This window comes from Neodiprion pinetum, chromosome 1 (assembly GCF_021155775.2).
Source record: "Neodiprion pinetum isolate iyNeoPine1 chromosome 1, iyNeoPine1.2, whole genome shotgun sequence".
NCBI lineage: Eukaryota > Metazoa > Arthropoda > Insecta > Hymenoptera > Diprionidae > Neodiprion > Neodiprion pinetum.
Window position 1 is genome coordinate 33,674,640 of NC_060232.1, and position 16,537 is coordinate 33,691,176.

A 16,537-nucleotide genomic window follows, 5' to 3' on the forward strand; every position below is an offset into this window, starting at 1 on the left:
ACGTAAGTTGACAGCAAAATGGCATGGAATAGCTGCTAAACATGGTTTTGTTAATCACGTTATAACATTGAATGTATTAATATTCAATACCGATAGCTTAGATTGGGCAGCTTCGACATCAGCTGCTAAATTTCTATATCTGATGATATAATTTTGAAGTTTTCTAGGTACAGTTTGTAATCGGAATTATGACGACTGTAATAAATAACGTATAATATCTATTCTTCAAATATTACAATAACAACAATGATAATTAGCGTCCCCCTCCACTCTGAATAATACTTTACCAGGGTCACATTCTATGGAGTTTCAGCGCACAACGTAGAATTAAGTAACCAGAGTACCTAATAACTGTAAATATAAAATACCTGACTAATATACATTATAAGCTATAGTGTATAAATTCATAAAATATATATATATATATATATATATTTATGTATAAAATATAACTATATCAATTGATAATCTGTGTAATATGCTTGCAGAAATAAAACACGATTGAACAGATATTTTTCAAAACTGTCGATAAAAGTACATCTGTGTACACACACATGTAGTGGCATGTCATTGTAAAAGTAGAAAAAAACATGATGCAAACAAGGAATGGTTCTGCGTTGTATACGCTATACGGTATAAGGTGTCATTGTATATTTACATATACATGTGTATATGCGAGTGTGTTTCTAAAATAATCTTGATAACTTGAAATTGATCTATCAATTGCACTATTAAACTTTTTAAAATGCGTTTCATATATCGACTAATATTGTAGCACGTGCAGGATATTTTTCTTCGCATATCGTTTTCTCTGCATTGGTATTACAAGAAATTTTCTACAGGCTACCTGTGCGTCAGCAAAATTATGATCATTTCTTGTTCAGACTTTTATAGTAGTCCGCAAGGATCTTCCATGCTGACGGTGCCATGAATCCATCTGGAGGATTCTCGCCAGATTTCGCTAAACCTACACAGAAGAAACATCATAAATAATACACTATCCGATAATTATTCTTTATCTGTTTCTCAATCCCAGCGCAAATTCGTCGGCTGTAATTTTGCAAAGAAACAAAACACAGATTTCGATCACTCACCCCGCATTCTGGTGCCCGATATGAAGTCGAAGTCCTGTTTCCGTGCTGGGTCAAAGAACGCCATTTTCTTGTTCACAGTGTCATAGGCGGCAACTCTGAATGGAATGATTTCCAAACTCTGCAATCCCGGTGCCATGGAAAGTACACGAGCGCCGTGCGTGGCATCGTAGAGATTTCCGTCCGGTGTCGCAGATTTGTCAGGATGCGGCATTCCGGCCGGATCTCTGCCCACTATGTAAAAGTTTGCCCCCGTTGTCATCCGCGACTTAGCATGCCACTGCACCTGTTGTGTACAATGTGCAGAGAAATTGGCTATGAAAATTGGTCTTTTTCGTTTGAGACGAGGATTTGAAGCTCACCTCGGTTGGTCCAGCGTACATCATTGGACTAGGGAAAATGGCCAGGAGCGTAGCTTTGGGATCGAGGACACCCTCGTCGAGAACAGCTTTGTGTTGACGCATCCTGACGGGTAAAGGAACGTCGTCATCCTTCGTCCAGCCTCCCAGAGGATGGAGTAATAGAACCGGGTTCTTGAACCCTCTCTCCTCCAGGAGGCGTCTTTTGGTATCCTGTGAATCGTAGGATAGTAATTCTTCAAGTCTTTTCCTTTAGCCTTTTCGTTCGTCTCACCTGCATGAGAAGCGCGTGCCCGTTATGAATGGGGTTTCGCAATTGAAAAGCGAAAACAGCATCGGCTCCCATCTCCCGACACTTGATCCGTATCTCATTCGGCGTCAGTCTGTATTCGTCGAGGCCGTCGTTCCACTTAATTCGTTCCAAAGCCTCGATGTCTCCTCCGACCAGCCAGTCGCCCGATTCATGGATCATTTTAATGTACGGATGATCCCGATTATTCGTACCGAACTGCCTGCTGCATCTCTCCTCCTTTCGGTGATAGTAGAACTCTGGTTTACGGAGAATCGCCACCGTCCTTCCTTCGTACCTCAATGACAATGCCGACGTACCTTCGAGCCGATCTTTGTCGGCTGTACTGACCGGCAAAACGATCGGCACCGACTGATTTATCTCCGATCCCTCTTCGACGAGGCAATTGAAATGTTGAGCCTGAAATTAATCGCCTACGTAAGAGTTTCACGTGGATTGGAAAGTGTTTCGCTAACTTGTCTCTAGGATACATTGAAGCGAATTTGCGATCGGTAAGCGGATTCATACGAATTCTCTCGGTGTGTAGTAATAAAGTCTAAATGCGATAAGAGTAAATGAAAGAAAATTGGCGATATCGCTGACCTGCAGATACTGATTTTCCCTCATGAAACCGGTGAGCGGAGCGGCCCATCCTTCGGCCAGCACTTGAAGCCACTGGAGATCGAGTTCGGTGATATTAATACTCTGTAGTGTTTCCGCTTCCGCTTTGGCGTTGACGATCCTCGCTTCCGGTACGAATAATTCACGTACGCCAACCCCGGCTTTTGGTAGCGTCGGAATGATGCCCTGTTTTTCCAGGAACTCAACCACCATGGCCGTGGATTCCTCGACGGTGAGATTCTCCGTAGTTACGACGAGGTCGGGATTGGAAGGGCGCTCGTAGCTCTGATCTATGCCGGTAAATCCCTTGATCGCGCCCTGTCGCGCCTTCTTGTACAAGCCCTTGACGTCGCGGGCTTCGCAAACCTTGAAAGGCGTGTCGACGAAGATTTCGAAGAACGGCAAATCGGAGTCCTTGTGTATCTGCCTGGCCATCTGCCGATCCTCTTCAAAGGGCGATACGAAACTGCAGAGGCTTATCACCCCGCTATCGGCGAAGAGCTTCGCCACCTCGGCGACTCTGCGGATGTTCTCTTCCCGGTCCTCCTTGCTGAACCCGAGGTTCTTGTTCAGCCCCGTACGAACGTTGTCGCCGTCCAAACCGTACGCGGGGATTCCGTAAGAGACCAGGAAGGCCTCCACTTGGAATGCTATCGAGGTTTTCCCCGCCCCGGAAAGACCGGTCAACCACACCGTGCATCCTCGGAAACCTCGGACTGCTCCAAGTGCCTGGCCACGTTTCGCTCGAGACACGTGATGCGCTTGGGCCGAGACGTTGGCACAAGTCTGAAAACAAGGAATTCAGGTTGATAGAGCAAATCGGTTGGTATCGTTATTCGAATCGGTTTATCGACAAATTACTGGTTGGGTCGCTATTTTGTGTTGAGAACGCATGCAATTATGATTGTGAAAAATTCGCAATCGCGGTAGTTTGAATTGGCTAATTAATTTAAAAGATTGCATTTTTTACCTGTATGTACAGTACTCTGGGTATTTAAATTGTTGGTTAATATTGAATCGATCACATCTTAGATCTCGACTACACATTGATTGCTGAAATTATTGATAGCAATTTATTTACTTGTTAACTTATGGTCTCATATCACGTAACAGATTAGGGATATAAAATTCTTCGAGAAACTCATACGTCCTGTCATATATCAACAAGTTTCGTTTGGTTAGCTGACTGAAATAGCTGTTCAACATTTTTAAGTACCATACAATACGAAAGTCTGGAATTTTTTCAGCAGTCGAGCTGTTATCATTACAGAATCAAGGCATGTTACAGTTGTGCACACTATTTATGTTAAAAAAATATTATTATCGGTATTGTGGACCTTGACACGGCGGCTTAAATAAATTATTCCAGAAATAATTTTTTCAACGTTCTTGCAAAAACCTCCGTATCCAGGCTTCTCGCAAACGAAGATACCACGGAAATTTCAATAATAATTTGAGGTACATGCGAATCATGGTTGATTACTCTTCGCTATCACGATTTATAACATTCAATTGTTTACAGACCTGTCGTACAGGGTAGTTGACGTTACCCAACACGGGCCAAACGTACATTCCCATGACGGTTTTTTCTTTATCAATTAACCGCCGAATCAATCGCGGTGAGAAGCGAGTAAAACTCTTGATAATCTTTTGTTATTAAACATACGTGGAGCGATTAGACCTTTATTCCTTAGTATAGCCAGCAATTAACAGAGGCGAATATCAGATGAGCACAAAAACATCACTTGTGACATAAAGCAACAAGGTCTAATCGCGGGATTAGTTGAAATTGATGTAACGCGTATCATACGATATAACATCAAAATAAGATTACACTTCGGTGCCAGGCAACAGTCACTGCCCCATGTTTAATCAACCAAGCGATTGCCGGTATTGAATAATTTACGGCGGTTCAAACCTCGCGATTAATTATAAATAACGTCGAATCTACAACCGAAAACCAAGAGCGCCTATTTCCGAGTCGAACAGTCGGATCGAACTTACTCGAGCGTTGAGTAAGGAATGACGGGAAAGCTGAAAGAAAGTTACTTTCTTTGCGTCACAGTTTCTGCGGACAGGGACTCGAATCGTCTCGGCCTGCGGTTCTGAATATTCCGATTCTATAACTGACTTTGCATGTGCATATTGAATTCGGCCTGCCGTGGAGTAAATTTTTTGCATAACCGAATGACTTTAGTTTTTACTTTTCATCGCATTATTGTATTATATCGGCGAGTTTGCGAATCGAGACAAAAACACATTGTAGGCAATCCGCATATCAATAATGAAATGATAGTGAAATAATGCGTATAACAGGTTTAGCTGAAGATGAGAATTTCATTTTAAACGCTGCAAGAGTCACAGTACTTGGAATATCTGTTCAAGTCTACTCTTCAGCTGTAACGACATGAAATATTCTTAGAATGTCACGAAGTCATGTTTTCCTCGTTCGCTTGAAGACGACTTTTTTCCAGCTCATTAAATTTCTCTTTCATCTCGTCATTTATTCAATTCTGTACACACGTCTTTGAGGAAGAAATCTCACATACTGATATAATATGAGTAGCGAAAAACGCGGAATTATACTGACAGAGGATGATCATTGAACGACACCGCCGCAGTATCAGATACAGATTATAGATCACGGGATTAACTTTCTAGCCGCGTTGACTTGCTTTTATTTTACTCAGATACATTATATAATATACATACACGAGTTTGCACTGCATTCAGCAGCAGCTTATTGAAAACAATTTGTTAATACCAATATCGAATATAAGACTGTATTATTCATACAATACAGATATCGAGAATATATCTCTCCGTAACAGTTATAAAATTTTTTATCACGAACACGTGATCTTTCTGTGAAAAACAATTGATACTGCAGAATTAGAGCAGATTTTTTCAGGTAACATAAACCCACCGCGATAGAATAAGAAAAGAAATGTTATTCTGAGAAGCAAATGCAGGCCATTCTATATCTAATTGAGAAAGCGAGTATAGAATTAAATAATTACGAATATAAGAAACGATATCTGGTGCGGAACCGCTGCTGATAACCTCGAATAGTATAATGCTCTTTTGTTTGTGCATTTGTGTAGATAACCGATAATGTATAATGTAACCTATATATCTATAAATGTTCGAATAAACTAAATTAACAAAAAGAGCTAACTTCCTTAACTAATTATCAAGTATAGTGCGGAAATAATTGAAGTTGTGTACGGATGTATTTATGTTAATTATTCAGGGGTGAGCATGAAGACAGAAATAAATAAATAACGCAGCACAAGGGGCAAATATTAGCGAACACTGACATTTGCAGTTTTCGACTTGGACGCTTCGACCAGTAAACGCGACTATGACTCGTTTTCGCGCACTGCAAAAAAATTACTTGTGAAATTTGCTTTTTCAAACTTTAGTTTCAGGAGATATTAAAATACTACGTAAGCATATAAATGGCGTATCTTGGGTGAATTTTCATCCGTTACCGATGTTAATTTGGATTTGTTAAAGATCTTTTCTGCGCTACCGACGAATGCTGGAGAACAGTTGTACACGAAACATTCGCCGCTTGTGGAAATTTATCGAAGCAGTATAACTTACTGCTTCCATTTGAACGCTCAGCTTCCGTGTCGATGAATTTCAAGATAAAGTTTAGACAGCTTTTAAATATACCTACGTAATTAACAATACTCTGGCATTCACTACGCAACAGCGTAGTTCACGTGTAACGTAATGTGTTATATTACGTGAAGAAAACACTTGTACATGCGGTAGTGGAGAAAAAGGCATATAATACGAACAGGATTCAGAGTCTTTAAATTTTATTATTTCACTCGTTGGTTACGCGGTAGTAAAACTGCAATGCCTTACTCAACTACACCGAATCTCTTCCTTTTGTTAATCTCGTAACGGTAGTTACGATGTTGAATTATGGTTTTTATTGTGTAATTATATTTGCACGAATCGCATGCTCGAGTTACCAGCGTGGTACTTGAATTTGCAGTTAATTTCAACGCAATGCGGCACACAGTTACGGGTACAATATTTTTCATCGGCGAACGACTATACGTATATTGTACATCGGTGAACTTTGACGTATGGAGAAAACACAGATTTAGTCAAGTTGAAGCGATCATTTCTAGAGGAAGTAATTTTTTATACCAGTGAAAAAAAATTCGTTGAAACGGAAGTCAAGATTCGAGTTTGTTCCGAAATTCGTTTTGATCTTCCGCTTACCAAAATTCAAGCGAACGGGCTCAGTCGTGTAGATCTGAGAAAATTATCCATTTTTATGAAGTAGAATCATTGATCAAATTGGCTTGAAAATTGGACTTTTTCTTTTACACATGTTTGTGACGAGTCGGTATTTTTCTCGAATAACGTAAACACACGTACTATACAGTTAATGTGATACATCTAAAATTACGAGTTATTGTTACCGAAAAGGTACAAATTTTTCAATTCAAACGAATTACGTGTTTTCTTCTGCATTCGGCTCAATGGATCAGAAACCGTGCAGAGGTTATCGTTATCGCTCTGCGTATACACTTCGTATATGCAATTGCTCGATCCAATGACCCGTTATACTTGCAATACAGCGTGCTTTTTATACCGTATACTTAATTTACATGTGCACAGAATTTGCGTCAAGTGCAGCGGGTGCTTCTTCGTAATCTCTGTAATAATTCTAAGCCTGTACGCCACTGTGTTGCACACCGTATGTTGTTATTTTGTAAAACTGCATTTTGACGGTCGCTTACGTTCGTTCGTTGGTGATAATTATCGATCGTGTGGAAAACAGGTCGTCAAGTTCTGTGTTGTTGAAAGAATACGCAAAGATCGTTATTTCAAATGTTACAGAATATATAACCAAGTCAGACGTTTTATCTGAATAAAAACTTCCACCAGCTGCTTTTGCTAACCTTGAAAAATTTCGATTTATCAATTATCTAATCTGACGATTATAGACCCAGTTCTTGTACATTGAAACAGTCTTTTATAAAATGCGATTGTGATATCACAAAAAAAAGTGTGAAATAACTGTGAAAAATTGAAAAAATTGTAAAAAAAAGTATTCACCATTGTATTCAAATCGGTTATCGGTTGAACTGCGTTTATTTTGCAACGGCATGATTTTCGTATCAAATTATATGGGTATACAAAACTGGATCTTTATAAGAAAAACGCAGGCCGCAGTTTGTTGGAATAAAAATCGAGAGGGCTGAAAAAAAGTTAAGCAATAGAAGCGGTTCTCTGATCGATGTGAATAACAATCGTAACATTACAACATATTGCCGCGTTACGCGTACAGGTCGTGAATAGGTATGTCTGACAAAACATTAGAATCACCTTCCTGCGACTCACTTTGTACATCTCGCCATTGGGCGTGAAGTGTCTGCGGATCATTTTCTCAACTTCAGGCTGAGGCTGCCCCCCGTGATATTTGGTAAGTATTTATGGATTTCCGTCTTTTGGCTCGCCGATCGCCGGTTCGTTCGATTCTCGTTGCGGGCGACGTGCCGATAGCTTTGTAAAAATAACTTCCGACAGCGTTTGAAAAGCGTGATTAGACAAGTGCTAAGTTCGTTCGAGGTGGAAAACAACCAAGGAAACAACCACGTTTAAAACTCATTACCGAATGTCTCCAGAGGCGTAACTGGGGTCGAAGTCGTTCGAGGGCTTGAATATATATCGAGTTTCGAAAGACTCGACAGAAATCACGAATCAGGGGTTGCCGGCGAAGCCCCACCACCGATCTGTTGCGCGTTAAATTTTTATACCGCGACCCTGGCAGCACGTTTGCATCGTGAAAAAATTTGGGAAAAAGCAGTCAAGGTTCAACAACGCGGCTCTTGCGGTACAACGTGTGTAACATAGAGACTTACGAGAGTTGGGTATAATCGTAATCCGAGTCAAAGCCGAGCCGATATAACCGATTGCCACGTGGAGGAAGGGGGGCGGAGTATCGCAGAAAAATAATTCGTCTTGGTCGTGTCGCGGTTTTAGAATTAGTGGGGACGAGGCACGCGGGCTCAAGACATCCACCTACGCGAGGTCACAACGAATCGCACATTCTACCCGAGTGAGCGATACACACGGGTTTCAACTTTGTTACTTTGCTTCAACCTTTTTATTCCTCGTTATTGTAGATGAAAAAGCACGGACACTCAAGTTCACCGAGTAGTGTTTGGCAAGAAAAAGTAGGCAATAATCATCGCGGATTTATTTCCACCTCAACTTTGTGTACAACGATGCTGTAAAGATAATGGTATTACACAATAATGAAATATCGGAAATGGATAATATTCTTCCGCGACACGGTGTTGACAGATGTAAAATATGAACGGTCTTCTATAAAGATGTTATTCGAATTTGTTGAGATAAAAAGATTTGCACTGATTGTACCTTTCGCATTTTTCGATTGAAATAATAATTTTACTTCTTAATGACATTTTTCACGCAATGAACTTTTGTTATTACCGCACGCGCGAATTTTTTACTTTGCACGCACTAAAGTAACGTGAGCGAAATCGCTATCGCAAAACAAATTTTCACCACGATGTTATTCCATTTTTAAACACCGATAATTATTAACTACAGAAACGTGCGGTATACCAGTTTAACTGAGAGACTTTTAACAAAAACCATTCGAAATCGGATGAGAACGTAGACTGTAAACTCGACGCACGATAACTTGAAATTTCTATCAGCGACGTCGACTTGGACACATAGCCGTATATAATGCGGAGATCTGAGGCATTTATTGGTTCGACGTTGATAACCGAATGACGGCGAGACTAAACACGGTTCATCGGTGATAACGCAGCGACGATTGAGAGAAACAGAGGAACTTTGTTTCCCCCGAGTCCTCTGAGCTTTGCGCGCTAATCGGTGTATATGTATTATATATCGATTAGAATGTATATTGTAACGTTTGGCGAACATGAAAAAATAAATACGGGTTCGTGAGCTTATTTAGAGAATCAATTAAAGGCGAAAATAAAATTTTGAGAAAATGCTTTAATGGCAGAGTACGGTTTTCGGTTCAAGTCTGAAACAGGACTGTTTTTACAATAATATCGGTTGACGCAGCAACCTTATTCATTTTATGACATATGAAGTCTTACATGTCTTTTATCTGTGATGACTACTAGATCACTTGAAAGGGAGGTAAAACGGGGTGATTTCACGCTTTGTAACAATATATATATATATAGCGAAATGTAGCCGTGACTTTGTTTCTTCCTGTTTAGACTTTTTCGAATCGTATTTTAAAAACTGATTACAGAAATGATACATTAAATATATATGCGTGATTATTGTAGCAATGTATTTTGGCGCAATGGTTATTGTGCAATTGGTCAATATAAGGGCCAATTGAATCGTTATGCGAGGTAATTAAAATGAATTTCATCACGATTCCCATCAATAATAAATTTACTGACAATGTATCTCGACAATCAAGGCGCTTCTGTAACTGTACACATACCAAAGAACATAATTTATATGCGTAGACGTGATAATCGTAACCGTAGATGATGAGAAAAGAACAATAAGAATGATTCAAGCGATGAAAGAATCGGAAATGATAAATCTAACTACGTCCGATCGAATTTTCCCCCCTGATGACGTGCGTTATTGTTGCCGTATACCGATCAGTATTTGACATGGTGAACGGACGTACAAAGTATAACAATTCAGAATCCAGTCGGATTGTACATAATAGTTTTTTGCAAGTTCGCAACTTGTTTATCACCTTGAATATTCATTTCTCAACGGTGCAAGTTACGATCGTTCATTTATTTTCCTTACGTCTGGTAAAAACTGTAGAATGTGATTATAAGGAACGTAAACTTGCGGGGACAAAGGAACGGAAACACAAGTTACGTAATTGCGATACAAGCGTAATAAACTAACAATCCCGAAAAATCGAAGACAAGTACAATGGACGATATAAATTGGGACTTACGTGAACGAAATGTAGATAATAAAAAAATCATGGATAATAAATGGGACTTCGAAATTTAACCGTCGGAAGGGAGCTTCGTTGCACGATAATTAAGGTATGATCGCTACAGCGCAAGTTTTATCACATTTAGCCAAACCATATCTGCTGAGTGTGTTTCTTAACGAATTTTTTTTCAGTATAGTTACAATGACATTTTTACAAAGAAGCGTGAAAACATGTCCACCGGCAACTTTTCAAGTTTCACCTCGTGTACTTGACAAGTGTAAAATGAGTAAAACATGTTAACTCTAATTGATTTTTTGCATAATCGCATAACGAGGACACGTTTTGTCCATGTGATTACATACATTACGCTTATTCTCTGCATCTGCTGAACAAACACACGCTTTCATTACGTATTAGATGGTATGGCGGGTACAGGAACGTTTCGCGAGTTTCACGTAGGCAAATGCATTCGTATCCGAATCTATGCTGTGCATAAAGATTTCTCAATATACTCAAAGATTTTCCAACTTCCCCGAGTCAAGTGAAGTATTCGGTTGTCGAGCGAAGTAAACCTTCGCTTTCAATCGATTTCTTCTCCACATGGATACGTACAGTGTTTGGCAAATTTGAAGTTTGAAGCTGTTATCCGCAACATTAAACCAAATTACATCCGAATTATTATTACTGACATATGTTACTCGAATCAGCACACAAATCAATAGAACATTATAAAGACAGCAAAAATCCCGGCATAAATTTTTGGGACAGGCCGGGTGTTTGTCAAGTTCTAACTACGAACCTTTTTTGAAATTCAAGTTCTTCATATAATTTTTTTCGAGTAACAAATATCGAATTACATTATAATCTCATTTGATAAATTTTTGAGAACGCTCTGCGAGTTGGAATAAAGTTTTGCTTTGAAAAAAGTCAAGCATACGTTACGTGCTCGTCGTCATTTCGCGCTCACAACTCGTATTTCGTCTCTCTTACGTGGAAGCTTCTTCATTGCGCGAGGCTAAACAATCTCTCGCACGTCCCGTGCACCACTCTGTTTTCTGAACTCACTCACAATAACTAAGTAAGTTTGAAATCAACAAACCACCACGTACTAGGTATTTCACCTACGAAACCCATGTTCACTTTCAACACCCCAATCGAGAATCCTCATCTCGGTTGATCTTAAAAGCAGATGCGATTTCGATTATGCAGTTGTTAATCAAATTCATTTTGTGATAAAATACCGGAATTTCATATTTTGCCTGCATTAATAATGATACACCGTTTGAATCGGATTAAACAGATCAATATTTTATCATCAATTTTCAAATTTTCATCAAAAATAATCAATTTTTTAAATCAAAATTACTTAACATGTGTTTGTTTGACTCATCCTAAAAAAAAATTATGGATTTTGAAAACTGTTGACTGTTTTCACATAATCACCTCTGTGTATGGAAGGTAAATTATTGATTCACCGCTATTCGTAACAGTAAAATTTTCGCGCGACTTTACGCAATGATTTCCACCGAAATTTCTTTGCTAAAGCAATGAATACGAATAGGATATGAATTGGTCAAATCTGTCTAATTTGATACGCGAGTTTTCAGACCGTTACGTATATCATTACAAGCTAACGGTCTCGCACTCTCACTCCAAATATATCTAGCATATCACTGGTCGTCTTCTCCTCAACCTTTTATTCGCTAATGATCAGATTTTGATCATAAATATTGCATACGAATACTGAGGTATCTATCGAATGGGTATGGCTGTGTGGATATACATTCAGAAACAGATAAAATAAGTCACTAGAAATCGCGTGAAAAAATTCCTGACATAATCTTTATATAAGAAAAGAGTCAGTTCCGGTTTTCCCCGACCATGAGTAAAATAAGAAAGAAAATTAATTTCATTAACGCGAAGCGGAAATTATACTCGACTTATTCAAGGCCTAAGTGAGTTTTTTGAATGCGACATTATTGGAGACATTGAGTTCTTTGATAAACTCGATACGGAGTTTATCAAGCTTATCTACAGTATTGATAATAATTAAACCGTCGAATTTGAACAACGCGGTAGGATTTGCAAGATGCGCCAATGAGCTACGCGAAGCCGGAGACTTGCCGAGGCCATCGGATCAAGAATTAAATGATCGTATTACAGTGTTTACCGTAACAGTGACCGTGTATTTCCGGTGGCCGATAGAAATTTAAAGTGATGCTAGAGCTTATCGGATAATAAGTTGATAAGCTAGATAAGGGTTTATTTCAGCCCCGTTTGTTTGCCGTTGCCGCAAAGATAATTCGAAAATCCCAATTGTCCAAGGTGATACATGTTATTATATCATAATATAATATTTCCAAGCAATCAATAGCTTTGCGAAAGATAATGCGTAATATTTCTAACGTAATACCACCTTTGCACCAGTTTCGAAGTTATGTCACAGAAAAAATATATCGCGCGTCGAGATAAAGAAAATTTGCAGCGGAAGAGAAGGGTAATTCACTCGGCTCAATGAAAATTGCGTTCAAGTTCTCAACTTGCCGCACGTATAATTAAATTCCGTTTCAACTTGACCTGGATGTATGGAACACGAGCAAACGCGAGTAGTCACATGGAATTTCAGTGTTTGAAGTCTAACAGCCATTATATGTGTACGTTCGGCATATCAAAATTAGATGCTTACGCATAAATTCTTGTAGACACGAAGAGAGAGCCGGCTATTTGACTTCGGCATTTTTGACGTTCGCTGTTATACGCCAGAGGCGTGGGACAATATCAAAGAAACATATTTTTGCAACGTTATAATAAAACTAAGGAAAATTATAAAGCGTTGAAAATATCGCTTTTTCGAGTCTTGTCATTGCCAATTAATGTTTTGCGTTCGTGCAGAGAAAGTGTTTCGCATTGTTTTCCACTGTATGTTATTTGACAATAAGAGAATATTATATTGTCAATACAGGTAGAACGATATGCGCTTCGTTTAATCAACGATGTTTCAATTGTCCGTGCGTCGGTAAAAAACAAAATGCGATATCATTGCTGATGTTGGTTATTACACTGTAATTTCCAATCTTATTTTTACAGTTGTGATAATATTGCGACTGTTTATACATTATTTTTGTTTGTGCCTGCATACAAAAATCAAAACAAAACGGAGAAATACTGTTTTTTCTTCACTGCTTAGTTACTTATCGCATGGATTCTCGTTTGTGGAAATATTTTATTCTTTAAGAAATGGCTCTTACAGACGTGTTTATTTATCCTCTTCAATCACCGGTATGGAAATTTAGAAAAGCAAACTCCACGACCCGTTAATGGTCGATATTGGTCTTTCATTTGATACTTATGCTGAAAAGTCTCTTGTTTCATAGACAAGTAGAAGATACATTCCAAAGCTAAAGGATCTTTCTTATCTTCGACGACCAAGGAGACACGTAACAAGTAATAAATGAAAAACTTGACATCTACATTCTCACGGATTTCAACATCACTTTAAGAACGTGAGACATGGCTTTGTGCAGATATGCCACTAGCTTGTAGAAAATAGTTGCAATTTGCAGGTATTTGCATCGTTACGAAAAGAGATTAAATTTCATAGCACGACAAGTGTAAGTTGTACAAACATCGCGGGTAATATATTTCGTTATGAAATTTAAACAGAAGAGAGAAATCTTATTTCTACAGCCAGCGTGATTAACGGTTTCTAACGGGTTAAAAAATAAAAAATTCTGTGTTCGAAACAACACGACCGAAGGTTTTCCCCCCCTTGCCGAATACCTGAGCTAGGAATTTCCCCGACCGGTGGGTCCTGTTACAAATGCAAGGTGGCTAATTACTACGGCAAAGGATGTCTCAGATAAGATAATGGAACGCTTTCTTTGTATAGACCGAATGTTTATCGAACGACTTGGGGAGTAGTTATCAAACCTGTCATCAAGTTAGTGAAACCACATCAGCAGGTGTATATAACGGACCGTACAGATGCACGAATTCATTATCAAACTCGCACGTTCCTAACACTTGAAATCTTATACCATCTGTCACATAAAAATAACGATTACAGGTGGATATTAGATTTATTCCGAGTCGTTATAACGTAATCACGATTGAAAAGTTTAAATTGAGAAGAGTCAATGAACGAAGTGAAAAACGGCGAGAGATTAAGACGAACGGTAGTAACGGATTAGAACAAATGCCTGCGGCTGGTGTTCCACGTGTCAAAGTAAACTACTACTACTACAATGTGCCTACGTAAACATGAGAACTCGACTTACCGTCATCATTTTCTTTTTCGGCACGGCTGCTGTGTCGTTCGACATGACTAGGTCCGATATTCTGCATCCACAGAGTTTGAACTTGGCTTCAAGATCTTTGAAACGAAATCTGCCCGCGTGATTTATATCGAATAGATAAAAATAAGTGATTAACGAGTAAGCGTAAAAGATGACTGTCAGCGCAGCACTGAATCGGTGTACAACAATCAACACGCACATGCAGCAGCTACTGAACTCTCCGTGTAATTATTAGATTGATCAACGCAATTTCACACGCACAGGACACTTTATAGCCAACCACTTAGCGTTTCGAATCGAGTGTAAAATACAGTTAATGATAAGTAAAGCCGGTTCGGGTAGGGGGAGTCTGGGATGCTTGCAAAACGGCCACGTGCAAGGCCGCATAATCCGAAACACAGCGCATTGGCATCGGCTCGTAGCCGGGATTCGCGTCGTTATCAAGCCGGCGGCATCACGCTCTCTGCAATTTTGATTCTGGCAGCCTTTGTTTCAAATCGCCCGGAGAGACACGGGCGTGGTGTTCGATGTTTACACAAGACCCCCTCAACATTTGACAGCTCGCTGAAAAGTGGTGGCCATAACGGTACAAAGCTAACCGGTGGCGACATCTAGTCAATCGATAAGTAAGGAGGGAGAAACGCTTCGCTCTGACTGTCGCAGAACAGAGTTCATCGATAGGTACGAGCTCGTTTGGTCCTCGTTCAAACTTCCGGCATACTTCGTTCGAATTATTTGAATTAATTTCACCGTTTTTGAACCCACACCTGACAGGCTTACGGCCTTTGTACACCCGGCGACTATTCCACGACTTCTGAATAGCCACAGTTATTTGTTCGCTTATAAAATGTTTGTTATTAATTCAAACTGTTGTTCGAGTCGCATTGATGCTGAGAACAGAATTACGCACGGATTTTACCTGCCACCGGATGAATGAACTAATTGGAATGTTCCCGTTGGAATAACATGCAACGTCATTGTTTAATCAATCTTAGAGCGGCGATTGGTGGAAACGCGTTTTACACGGAGATGTGACGTCACGCGAGATGCGCGCGCATAAGGCGCACAACATATTTAAGCTTGAGGATTAGCTATTTTGAAAGAATGTTGCGCATTGGATAATGATGAAGATATTGTTGACTTTAATTAATAACAAAAATAAAAACCTCAGGTATACATAGGAACATGTGTACGTATATTACATGTTCTTTTGCGCTTGATTATTCATTATAGATGGCGCATCATAATTTATGTTGTTAACAATACACAGCACACTTTGTTATTTTAATACGTGAATTCACAATGCTCGCGGGAAATCACGGAGAATTATCGTTTATTTTTTTTCTTTGAGAATTCAGAGGAACTGATACAGTCATCGATTAATACGTAAAGGAATTTGTAGAATCAAGCTTTAATTTAACGATCTCTTCTTCTTTATTTTTTATAACTCAAACTAAACGTCTTCAAAATACTGATATCATATTTAAGCCTCCATTTCACTACTTTTGAGGCCGGCTGACTAGATTTTGATCATATCTGACTTCAGTTTTCAACTCGTCAGTGGGTCTGCGCATAATTTTGCACGAGCACGTCATGCATGGGCATCACAGCTCCGTGTAGTTCGTAAAATACTTCACTTATACATGGTTGTTATGTGATGCAGGTCTGCGGTTTTCGCGGGACGTGGTATACACGTCTTTTTAAATTCGAACAGAACCGTTGTGTGCAGGATATATTATATCATAGATCTGGCGAATGAATCTTCTGTTCTTTAATCTTTCAAGATCCAACGACAACTGTATTTAATTCGAATAAAGTCATATTCCTGTGAACAACTATGGGTTGAAATTGTGCATTTTTTCTTTTATTTTTCCCAACTCTGTTATACTTTGAAAATAGTAAAACTACGACACAATTAT

General features: G+C 39.2%; 1 protein-coding gene across 4 annotated transcripts; it reads right to left on the bottom strand.

The window, feature by feature from the left end:
• Positions 1-201: 201 nt before the first annotated feature.
• On the bottom strand, positions 202-15,205 carry Papss (PAPS synthetase). 4 transcript variants are annotated; one of them, XM_046634493.2, is made up of 6 exons: positions 14,601-15,205; positions 2,343-3,146; positions 1,725-2,159; positions 1,454-1,663; positions 1,095-1,377; positions 202-967 (listed from the first exon to the last, which is right to left on the bottom strand). In XM_046634493.2, exons 1-6 carry the CDS (start codon positions 14,817-14,819, stop codon positions 870-872), a joined length of 2,049 nt encoding a protein of 682 aa, XP_046490449.1. In that variant the 5' UTR covers positions 14,820-15,205; the 3' UTR covers positions 202-869. The 4 variants fall into 4 exon arrangements, with proteins under 4 accessions (XP_046490449.1, XP_046490457.1, XP_046490474.1 ...); XM_046634501.2 differs by lacking the exon at positions 14,601-15,205 and adding an exon at positions 7,719-9,116; XM_046634518.2 differs by lacking the exon at positions 14,601-15,205 and adding an exon at positions 7,734-9,114.
• Between the last annotated feature and the right edge of the window lie 1,332 nt (positions 15,206-16,537).

Excerpts from the sequence above, each read along its gene's own strand:
- Papss (XM_046634493.2), bottom strand. The coding sequence starts at position 14,819 with ATGTGCGTGTTGATTGTTGTACACCGATTCAGTGCTGCGCTGACAGTC. Across the intron at positions 3,147-14,600 it reads CGAAAAAGAAAATGATGACG|ACTTGTGCCAACGTCTCGGC; the intron begins GTAAGTCGAGTT and ends CCTTGTTTTCAG. Across the intron at positions 2,160-2,342 it reads GGGAAAATCAGTATCTGCAG|GCTCAACATTTCAATTGCCT; the intron begins GTCAGCGATATC and ends GATTAATTTCAG.